General features: G+C 35.8%; 1 protein-coding gene across 1 annotated transcript in view; it reads left to right on the forward strand.

Moving 5' to 3' along the window:
- Positions 1–834: 834 nt before the first annotated feature.
- Positions 835–12,811, forward strand: part of LOC149781315 (uncharacterized) — a 33,662-nt gene continuing 21,685 nt past the window's right edge. Inside the window, exons 1-3 of the mRNA XM_089935409.1 lie at positions 835–854; positions 2,272–2,443; positions 10,504–10,756. Of these exons, the coding sequence (XP_089791535.1) occupies positions 2,273–2,443; positions 10,504–10,756 (424 nt within the window). The 5' untranslated portion in view covers positions 835–854; position 2,272. The remainder of the gene's footprint in view (positions 855–2,271; positions 2,444–10,503; positions 10,757–12,811) is intronic.

The following is a 12,811-nucleotide window of genomic DNA, read 5'->3' on the forward strand; positions in this document are numbered from 1 at the left end:
GCGTACATAAATTCTCTAATTTACGTTACTTAGAAGTATACTAGCTAATCCACACTGCATAACTTCTGAACGCTACCGATAGAACATCAACCTTGCTTCACAGCGACATACCATAATTAACATGTAAGAGGTATATCTAAAGTTACCGCATCTGTTTACCTACGCTACCACATGCTCGATTAATATTGCATACAATTCACAAAATTCTAGTTCACAGCAATCTCTAACTTACAAGATTATTTAAACATTACAAAGTCAGATATAAATATGTGATTATCATTAATCAGAATCGTCTGAAGAGACAAGAAAATATTTCATATAACCCTATGAAATCCTACGCATATAAAATTTGGATAGCATGCTATCGTCAGTACTCTCAATGAACTAGCAAATGTAAAATTAAAGAGATAAAGTGCATAACACCTCTAGCATCAACACATTTCCATGAAACTTAATAAACGATAAATGATATGGATCTTAGTCATATCAAACACATTTGCATAAAACATATAACCATAAATAGAAAACTACATGGAAATTACGATTGCGTACCTCAATGCTGTTCTTTTTCAGAAAGTGTGCATGCTAGCACTAAAACCTGTATTTTCTTCAAGACAGCCACCTGGTCTCCTGTTCTTGTTAAACGCGGAAATCACTATTCATTTTGGCTTCCTCGGTACCACTCTTCTTTTCTCTCAGGATGTTCGACTAAAGAAGTTTCGACCAAGGACCTCACTTTAAATTCACACTACTTTCAAAGCGTACGCCTTAAGTTACTCTGCCCAATCGTAAGCAGAGGTCCCTACATTTTCCCGAGATAATCATTTATTTCGTCAGATCTTAAACAGCTTACGGTGCGTATCATTTTACCTTTGAAAATAATTATTTGAGATGGGTTTCTATCAAGCGGTTATGGTTGGTAGCTCAAATGTTTCCTTTCTCAGCACAGAAGAGCAATGCCCTGATCGGATCGCACTGGGTCATATATGCTAGCCTTTCAAGTTTTAACTCTGACACGGTGGAGAAAAGAAAGATCAAAGTGACCCTTCACAAAGACTTTTCTGGCTTAAATGTATAGAAATTTAATGCTCAATGCATGCAACTTTAAAGTTCAATACAATTCAAAATTCGACACTTTACACTTATTATCTGTCCTATAAAGTTTTTCCCTGTTATCCTATAAAGTTATTGCCTTCCTTCTTAATTAATTTTAAAAGTTAGATGTTATAACATAGTCAGTATGTAACACAATCGAGGCTATAATATTCTGTTTCATCTTCGTGATATACCTTCCCTCTGTCCATTACGAAGTTCTTATGCCCGACATTTCCCAAAAGTTTTAATCAGAAGATGATACATTACATTTCGATGTCTATTTGTTATGTCGATTATCTCTACTTCCATTTTCAACCTTATAACTATTATATTTTATTCTGAATATTATTCAATATAATATAATGGAAAAGTAGGCTTCCATCACGTGCTAATACAGTAGATGCACCTATTGTATTTTTGGTTTATGAATTCCAGGTTGATGAAAGCAAGGGTAGTTGGTTGATACATGTCACCATACACTCTATATCACATGTGTCAAACTCAAGGCCCGCGGGCCACATCAGGCCCGGCGTACAATTATATCCGGCCCGAGAGAGAATTTTAGGCAAAAATATTTTTTAACGGCCCTGCGATATAAAGTGCAAATCAAATTCCCTAATTAGCAGCCTTGCCAAACATCCAGCTCTGACAAATTGGCATGAGAGCGAAAATGGGTATGCCAATGATTTTTTATTATTAAAACTTTTTTCTGTTTTAATTTATATTAATGTTTAAAAAAAGGTTTAATTTTCCGATTATTGAATGTTTATCCTGTTCGGCCCGCAACCTTACGTGTGATTTGAGTTTTGGCCCGCTGAGCGATTGAGTTTGACACCCCTGCTCTATATGATATGTAAGCAAAGTGAAATTTATTCTTCGCTCATTGTCTTTAATGTCTGACTGTCGCAATATCTTTTCACTTGTGAAGCAAATACCACTGAGTCTGAATGGTACAGTGTTAATTTTTACTTTGTTGCATCTTCATAGTCTACACTTTCTGGCTATAATACAGTTAGAATGGGACTAATATTGATGGATGATCAACAGAGATTAAAATAAATCTCCAAAGTACAGTTAGATTGTATTGAGCTTTAATAATGTTTAGTCACATTTAGATATAGTTTTGTGACATGGCATGATGCTCTCAAGTTACATTTAAATTAATCTATCACTCAGAATGTGGGTTGCAGTCTTCCTAACAGCAATTACCTCTGTGACTGCTTTTAATGTTACCGTCACCAATCACTGGAACGGTGGTTTCCAGGGTAAATTCGCCATCAACACCGATCATGCTATCCACGGATGGAGAGCTCACATCGTCTGCAATAATCCCTTGGACAAATTGGAGGTAGTGTATATCATATGTATCATGATTTTGATTGCTCTGTCTGTACAAGGTTGACTGGTTCAGCTGCATCAAAACCTGCTGAAGATATGGATGCCTAAATACTAGTAAACACCTTCAGAAATTGCAGTGTGCCCTCTTTTAATAACACGATTTCGGAGTATTTGCCTTGTATGCAAATCTATGACAGTTTTGATTCCGTAATTCAACTGTTTTAATCTTGTTCCATATTTCACACTTGTTTTGCAAAATTTTTCTCTTCAGACGTCTTTATTTCAGCCATAATCATTTTGTACTTGACAAAGATGACAAGATGATTACTCGTGTAATTAGAGCTCAACAGGGCAGGATATCATGCAAAATTATGATACAACAAGATTCACGTTTTTGTTTACAACTGAGAAAAGGTGCACAAAATACCAACGAAATTTTGTTTGGACCGTGGTGGTTGAAAGTATTGCTAAAGCCGACCCGTCGTTTAGAAAGTATTAATAACGCCGTCAAATTAACATGGAAATATACTGTGCTACCAATCCGCATTATACTTGACGAAATTGCATGTAAATTGTAGATTTTATCTTTTGGTTATTGTGTCACCTCTGGCAAAGTCTGTTGCACTAGAATATAATTTCATTCTTATATACGGTCATTCTTAACCATGAAACAGCCTCTTTACCCCCCGATCGAGACTGATGTTTTTGTTGTATCTTGCGGAACGGCACTTTGTCCCAGCATTTTTATTTGTCTAGCTGATAGAATAGACCAGCATTATGTCAACACTGACCTGCTGGTCATATAAGGCAAGTGAGAATACAGACGTAGCCACATATATTTCTTTTAACTGAGTTGCAGTTATTAAATGTGTAACTATATGAAAGGTGCATTTTTGATCGAGTGTTCCTGTTATAAAAAGTCAAATATGCTTTTAGTGTTTCATCTTTGAAATCTACATTCCAAATCAGTATGTTTCACAAAAAATTAAAACAACTGACTTTCATCTGATTTCATATTTACTTTAGGATCTATTTCTTTAGTAGAGGTGCTCGTTAATACTACTACTACTACTACTACTAAAATGAATAATAATAATAATAATAATAATAATAATAATAATAATAATAATAATAACAATAATTATTATTATTATTATTATTATTATTATTATTATTATTATTATTATAACGTGTGTGATATGGATTTTAATGTAGCTGTTACAATTTTTATGTCATGTCGCTACCATGTCTATAGGTGAGGCTTTTGTTAGTTTGGCGGGGAATTGATTGATCACGCACACGCTCATTCACTCATGACAAAAACGCATATTGGTGCACGACACAAGTCCTGGGTCACAATAATAATAATAATAATAATAATAATAACAATAATAATTGATTGATTGAATGACTGATTTATTGTTTGATTACATTTTTACGGTGCATCAGCACCTTTAGGCTATTTAGCGTCATACAAAATGTTATATCTAGGATTTATAAAAACGGAGAAAAGGTTTGTTATTGACCAGGGATAATAAAATCAAACAGTTAAAAGCAAAACGATAAGATGGTAAGGGCTATACAAAAGCTTCCCGGTCAACGGGGATGGGGGTGGGCGTGTAAATGGTGTGTTTTAATGAAGATTAGATGTAAGGGCATTGAGTATGAAGGACAGTACATTTACAACAATACTTAATGTGATCGCATTAAAGTTATATCTTAGAATAATTGTTTGCTTCATTTAGGAATATTAAAATACAAGAGACATTAATTGTAACAAAACGTTTGTTCATGTCTTGCACATTATAGTACTGAGAGCGAGTGGGTTGCAGATCGAAACACTATCATAAAGTGATTTTAACTAAATGATTCCTTACAAGAAAAGCATTATAGTGGATCTTCGCCTTTTAGCATGTGGGAGTGGATTATATAAGTATGACCAATTCTAATTTCTGCGGGAAGGAATCCATTTTCCTAGTGTTGGCTTGATTGGATGAAGTTTGTTATTTACTGTATCATTCCTTGATGCCCGTCACTTCTGACGTAAAGACTATTTGATACTAAGTTTAAAGCCAGTGTACGGTATTTTAGAATCAGATGGTTCTAGGGATAGGGCCATTTTAGCAGCGCGATCTGCTTTTTTCATTATCTTTAATAAGTCAGGCGTTTCGGAACTGGTTTTTTTTCTGAATTTTAGAAGGATAAAGCTTGTTGTACCGTCAAGGTCCCATGATATTCTAATGTCAAAGGAAGGTACGTCATTTTGTTTCTTTGAGAAAGTTTTAGATTCGGGTTGAAATATAGCCCAAAAAACCAGGACTCCGAATGTTTTATCTTAGTGTGAGATCGTACTGAGCAGGAAGCATTATACGATATGATAAAGATGTTCCGTTTGCTTAAGCGAGAAGGCTTTCACATGGGGATGTCTTAAATGCATCCAGAGTGAGTCTTATTCTTTGATTATGAGTTGGGTCAGGCATCTTCACATATTACTTTCTGGCTGAACCATAAACAACGCAACCATAGTCCAGTTGGAAGCGAATAAAGGTTCCATATAATTTGACAATGACTGTTCTATCAGCACCCTAGTCAGAGTGTGCTACTACTTTAAATATCTCTAGAGATTTCAAGCATTTAGCTTTCTTCTAGTTCTTTATGTGTGGAACAAACGTCCGTTGTTTGTCGAAGATAATACCTATACATTTCTTCAACAACTGGTATAGGTTTTTCATCCAGTGTGAGTTTAGGTTCCTCATGGTGTCTTCATAACTGACAGAAATGTATGCATACTGCTTTTGACTTTAAAAATTTGAAACCGTTGGTGTTAGCCCAATTTTGAATCTTGTTTATATTTTGTTGTAGTTGCCTTTCAATTGTATGCTTGTGCTTTGATCGGTAACAAATTAAAGAATCATCAACGTACAAAGAACAATTCACACCAGGAGCCAAACTCTTGGTTATGCTAATAATTATGATGTTGAACAGCGTTAGATATAAACTGCTGCCCTGGGACACACCCAACACTTGCTCGTACTTCTCAGAGAGACTAGAACCCGCTCTTACCTTGAATTCCCTGTTTGATAGAAAGTTTTATATATAAGAGGGGAGACGGCCCTTAAGACCTAGAATGTACAGGTCATTTACTATTCCTTACTTCCAGGTCATGCCATAGGCCTTTTCTAAATTAAATAAAACATCTACTAAATATTCGTTCTTGATTAAAGTGTCGCAAATAAATGTTTCCAGTCTAACCAGATAGTCATTGGTGCTAAGGCCATATCGAAAACTACTTTGAAAAGTAGAAATTAAATTATGAATCTCCAAGACCCATAGAAGCCGAGTATTGATCATTAGTCCATTGGTCTGCACACACAACTTGTCAGTGCAATGGGTCGATAGTTGGTGGGATTTGTGCTATCTTTAACTGGTTTGAGAACTGGTATTATCGTTGCTTCTTTTCATACATTGCCAGTAATCAAGCAATCACTGAAGATTTTGAACAGTGATATTAATGATTGATCTGGAAGGTGTTTCAAAAATTGGTAATGTCTTACGTCAGGAATAATAGTAAAATTAATAAAATTAATAAAAACAATAATAACAATAATAATATCTACTCTGCACTCATTGCACCTAAACCTCTTTGACTAAGACAATTTTACAATTTAACCTTATGGTTTGGTATCACATAACATATATTTTTAAACATGCCATGTGTACGTCATTAATACCATAAATAATCTAACCTTAACCTTTCTTGGAGACTGATACTTGATCAGCAAACGTGGAGTCAGTACATAATCTTAATTGGAATGAAATTCAAGACATTCAGTAGAGGCTATTTGATTGGCATTACATTAGATGAAATGCAGGACCTGCTACTAGCCTGAATTAAACTGAATTCAAATCAGGTTATACTATTCGATTAATATTAAATTAAATTAAATTGAAGACATGCTATTTATCTCTGAAGAAAATGTGTGTCTGTGTGTGTGTGTGCGTGTGTGAGAGAGAGAGAGAGAGAGAGAGAGAGAGAGAGAGAGAGAGAGAGAGAGAGAGAGAGGGTGGGGGTGGGGGTGGAGAGCCAGAGAGAAAGAGAGAGAGAGAGGCAGAGAGACGGAGACATATATATATATATATATATATATATATAGAGAGAGAGAGAGAGAGAGAGAGAGAGAGAGAGAGGCACAGACAGACAGACAGACAGACAGACAGACATAAATAGAGAGAGAGACAGAGACAGAGATGTATGTAACCTTTGGCACATTTATCAAGATAGATAACATGTACACAAATGTTGGAAACCTCTTACCATATCAACATGTCTTCGATAATGTATCACAGACAGGAGTCTTCAGGACATGTTTGCAAATTTCTTCCGCGACAAAGTACAAACCATTAGAGATAAGCTTGACACCACAATTTCAATTAACTCTTCGTCACCATACAGTTGGGATACAGGATTTGAGCGGCAACCATTTGCAGCATTTGAACCTGTCTCTATGGATTTCGTACGTACTATCGTGATGAAGAGTGCACCAAAGTCATGTGAACTTGATCCAATTCCAACATCACTGCTGCTTGAGTGCTTAGATCAAGTATTGTCTTCACTAACTGATGTTATTAATACCTCTCTCTCATCTGGGGAATTCCCATCATTTTTCTAAACTGCCATTGTAAAGCCTCTGCTGAAGAAACCAACACTAGACCATAACGATTTAAAGAACTACCGCCCAGTTTCTAATCTCCCATTCATTTAAAAAATCTTAGAAAAGGTTGTTCTATCCCAGCTTGTATCTCATCTAAATTCAAATAGTCGTTTTAGCAATGTACAATCTGCATATCGCCCTTGCCACAGTAATGAAACTACTCTTCAAAACGTAGTTAATGACATTCTCTCTGCGTTGGATAGCGGAAAGATTACAGTCCTCACCCTCCTTGATTTGTCTGCAACATTTGACACAATATACCATGATATATTACTTCACCGTCTCCAGCATGTATTTGGCATTCATGATCCAGTCTTACTGTGGTTCAAGTCCTACTTGGTCAACAGGACATAAATTGTATCTGCAAATGGAATACACTCCAGCCCAGTCGATCTATGTTGTGGTGTCCCACAGGGGTCTGTTCTTGGACCAGTTCTCTTCATTCTGTACAATCAGTAGCTCTCAAGTGTTATAGATCATCATCCAGTGTCTCACCAATTGTACGCTGATGACACCCAAATATATACAAATCTAGCCACCCAACATAAGTTGATACTACCATCTAAGGTGTAGAGAGGTGCATTTCTGATGTGAAATCATGGATGACTTCTAACAAGCTGCAGATGAATGACGATAAAACTGAGGCCATTCTGATCACAACACAAAGACTTTCTCATTCATAACCTTTACCTCAAACAATAAATATCAGCAACGCCAACATTAAATTCACACAATCAGTACGAAACCTAGGTGTTACTCTGGACAGTACTGTCACATTGCACCAACATGTCATGAACATATGCAAGGCTGCATATCTTGAGCTGAGACGCATCAGCTCAATTCGCAAATATCTTTCAGTTGATGCCACTAAAACACGTGTGTGTTCATTAGTACTTTCAAGACTGGACTATTGTAACTCAATTATTTCTGGTTCATCACAATATCTACTCCAGAAACTTCAAAAAGTTCAAAACACAGCTGCTCGGATCATACTTAGAGTACCACGATCAGATCACACCTCCCCGCTGCTCTGTACCCTACCCTGGCTATCCATTCGATCCAGATTCAAACACGAAATGTGTTCTCTGTGCTACATTTCACTGTTGGACTCCAGTCCAACATACCTATCTGACCTCGCCCATGTGTACACACTAGCAAGATACTTATGCTCCTCTTCTGACAATCGTATACTCATTATTCCCACTATGAAAACAAAGTCATATGAACAGCGTTCATTTGCATACCAGGGGCCAGCAACGTGGAATGAATTGCCCACTGAACGTAGACACAAAGACATAGTGATCATATTCAAGAGGGCTCTCCAAAGCTCACTTATTTCGACTGCATGAACATACTTAAAGACCTAATAATGTTTCCTACCTGAAATATTTTCAGTATGTTTTTTATTTTTTAATGTTGTTCTAGTTTAATGTTGTTTGTTTTTGTAATAATATTAGTATGTTTCTTATCTTATAGGTGTTGTCTAATGTTGTAAAGCGCTTAGAGCTTTTAAAGATTAGGTGCTCTACCAAGTCCTCATTATTATTATTATTATTAGTATAGCTTCAATAGAGTGATAGAAACCGGTGCTAAAAATGTGTATCAGTTCAGCAATTAATTCAAAAGCGTTTTGAAGATAATTTTAACAAAAAATTACCTCTTAGATCCTGGATGAATGCTTCAATGTAATACTGAATCTACTGAATTCTCAAACAGGTGATTTTATATTTCACTGAATATAACCTTCGACAAATGTAAAGATAGTAGAGAACCTGATATGAATGGTCTAAGGCTAATGGGAGGGAAGGTCGCTCATCTCAATAAGCAATGTAGGGTTTAAGGCTTTAGCAATCATAATCTAGGGGTTATTCGGGCCCTGGTTAAATGGCTGCACTAAATCTAAATCTTTTGGTCTTTAGTAGGTAGTCATTATGTTGCTGTTATGTATACCCATTCTGAATATTAACACAAAGGAGGTAGTCATTATGTTGCTGTTATGTAGACCCATTCTGAATACTGACATAAAGGAGATAGTCATTATGTTGCTGTTATGTAGACCCAGTCTGAATATTAGCACAAAGGAGGTAGTGATGATGTGGCCGTTATGTAGACCGACCCAGTCTGAATATTGACATAAAGGAGGTAGTCATTATGTTGATGTTATGTAGACCCAGTCTTAATATTGACATAAAGGAGGTAGTCATTATGTTGCTGTTATGTAATAATGGAGGTAGTCATTATGTTGATGTTCTGTAGACCCAGTCTGAATATTAGCACAAAGGAGGTAGTGATGATGTGGCCGTTATGTAGACCGACCCAGTCTGGATATTGACATAAAGGAGGTAGTCATTATGTTGATGTTATGTAGACCCAGTCTTAATATTGACATAAAGGAGGTAGTCATTATGTTGATGTTCTGTAGACCCAGTCTGAATATTAACACAAAGGAGGTAGTGATGATGTGGATGTTGTGTATACCCAGTCTGAATATTGACATAAAGGAGGTAGTCATTATGTTGCTGCTATGTAGACCCAGTCTGAATATTAACATAAAGGAGAGGTTGCTATGCCTAATTTAATAACATAATGAAATATTCTCTGCATAAGATCTGCTGGTTCGGAGGTGTTCAATAATTCTGCATATATATTTCAAATACAGTGAGAAGTGGCTCAAATCTAGCAACACGTCGAGGTAGATACTTAGCCTTAGAATGAGTATTCGCGATAAAGGTCAGTTTATACCTTGTTAAAAGAATTCATGAGAGTTAAATACACCATAACCAGAGGCTATGCTAACTGTAAGAGTCGCCTACAAGTTTTAGTTCGTTATCCAAATAATTCTTTGTTGTACGTTTTCCTTCATCTTAATGAAGAGACAGAACATTAAGGCTAATCAATTTTTCAGAAACAACACGAATCGTTTGTGCACACTTTTGCTGTAATTAAGAATGTGAACACTTCCTAAAAAACGTACTATGGTAGCGAACGGTGACGTGTACATTATCTTAGATCTTCATGCAAAAGTGTGTCAAAAATATTTATTCTGTACTATATTCTTTGTCCACACCTGTATAATATGTTACATTATACAGTATTGCTTTAATATAAATGTAAATTAAGCTCAGATCAGACATCGTCCCATTCTAAGCTATACAGAAGTGTGCGAGCCTGTGAGGAGAGAGATTTAGACTGTTGCTTGTAGAATGAAGGGTAAAGGTGACTGATCAATTGTTAGAATCTTTCCTTGCGTTCTGAGGATGGTCTATAAGTGATATTAGTATAGGTTATACATTACATTATTGATTATTACAAAAATAAATCATCACCTTCTGACTTCACATATATTGTCATACTTCAGATTTACAAGGCAACCCTGACTGAAACAAGAAATGGTAACAGAGAATTTGTCTTGGAAAGTAAACCATTTGATGATGGTGGCAGTCTAGAGATAGATTTTATTTGTCATTTTACGGGAACTATAGTACCGAACTGTGCAGTGACTGTGAATAGCGGACGGTCACCCTCCCAATATTCAGGCCACCTCACAGCGCTACCAATTCCATCAGAACAGAGAGGATCCCATGGTAATGGAACTAGGCCATCACGTGCAGGTATTATGTTTTAATATGAAGAGAACAAAATAAAATAAACAGTTGAATATAATGAATGCCCTTTGTACATTACAAGAAGATGAACTTAGGCCACGGTAGTGTGATGTTGTGAATATCGAAACTAGACTGACGTTTTTCCACCTATTATTTGTTCTACATTCACGTCTTTTAGGTTCTTCGTTGTGTGTTTTTTTCTTCACATAAGACTGCATACGTTTTTCCATTAGACTAATATTCTGTCACTACCGGTGGCTGCAAAGGATCCTAAGGCAGCGGTAATAAAGGAACTTGAGAGGAGGGGCAATGTGAGCAAACAATCTGTAGATAGAACTAAGAAGAACAAAAAACATACGAAGCTATGTGTTGTTTGTAGATTAAAAATCTAGGTGTACAAAAGCTAACAATTTATTTGCAAGAACATGAATTATGTAAATTTGAAAAAGAAAAGGTAAAACGAATATTCATCAGTGAATCAGAGAATGCGTTTGCTCTTAGCAAAAATGTAATAAAATGTATATGAAAACATGTCTGTCCATAAAGTAGACACTCATAGTAGATAGTAGTATTAAAGAGCATGAAAACGTTAAAACTGGATCGACAACGAGTTTCTACAATGTGGCATAGTATAGAAAACCTAAGGCATTTGAGCATGAAGGTCTCTTACACACTCGTAAAAACTGAGTTCCAATTGATTACAAATAGCAGCGTAAAGCAAGAGGGCACATACAAATAAAAAATGAAATATAATAAAATCATTGCCAGTAAAAAAACAAAAAACAAATGGGATACACCATAAAGCGTGAGTCTATGCAGTGTCCTTCTGATTTAATTAGTAATATCATTGAAGAAATTAAACGAAATGATATTTAGAGAAAGGAAGCTTATTCCAATTATATCGCAACAAGGGTGGAAACAAATAAAACATAAGGCTATTCTTCAATGTCGAACAAAATACGGGTGAATTACAATCGCATAAATGTTAATGAAGTCATGGGATTTTCAATCTTACATCTAAGTTTATTAAAGACGTAGCAATCACACAATATGTAATGCAAACTTTCTTAGTCAACCTATTTTAACACACACAATTTTAATGTAATTTTAGGGGAAAAAACTCAATTTATGATCAGTTACCAGAAACTCAATGATAGTCAACATGTTTGTGTCATCTGGATTCATTTCAATCCTATATACATTGAAACTGTGTAAATATACGTATTCTGAAAATCTTATTTTTTATTTTATACAGAACTTGAATTTTGTCATTAGTCTCATGTGATAAAGAACTTCACAAATAAATGGAACAATGTTGCTGATGTCAGAGTGCACCGGTGTTGCAATTAGTCATATTTTTATATGCTCATTTTTGTTTGCGTTAACTTTACATTGTCAGAATCGTGCAATATTTTACGATATTCCACACCTTCATATTGCACTCACGTGTACGACACGTGTGCGCAATAATGTATTAGGAACTATTTATAAACAAACTGTGTACACTCATGTAGTAAACGCTGTAATGTCTGGGTGATTAAATTTATTTCTGAATGAACAAAAGCAGATGTTTCGTGGACTAATACATACCAGATGATTTGAAATATTCTGCTGAGAGATAGAAGCCGTGATGCTTTTGTAGATCCTAGCGGAGGACTGTAACCATAAGCAATATACGTCTTGTGATGGGCTTCGATGATACTAATACTATCTATCTATCTGTCTATCGATCTATATATATATATATATATATATATATATATATATATATATATATATATATATATATATATATATATATATATATATATATATATATATATAGTGGTCTAAGGTTGACATTGCCCGGGGTGGGAGTGGGAGACAAGCGCCCCAATCCTCCAAAAATGACCCATACGGCTTGTGTCTCTGACTGCCTCTGTCAAATAAAATCCAGCTCCTGGCCTTCGCGAGTGGCTTAGATTTGAAGCCCGGCAGACCATGTTTTCTACTAACAGGAGAAGGGGTGAAGGCGGCCCACTGGCGCCTTAAAACCAGTTGCTTCGGGTAGATGGTACTCGT

Source organism: Sinohyriopsis cumingii, chromosome 15, assembly GCF_028554795.1.
Source record: "Sinohyriopsis cumingii isolate HCF-2022 chromosome 15, ASM2855479v2, whole genome shotgun sequence".
Classification (NCBI taxonomy): Eukaryota; Metazoa; Mollusca; class Bivalvia; order Unionida; family Unionidae; genus Sinohyriopsis; species Sinohyriopsis cumingii.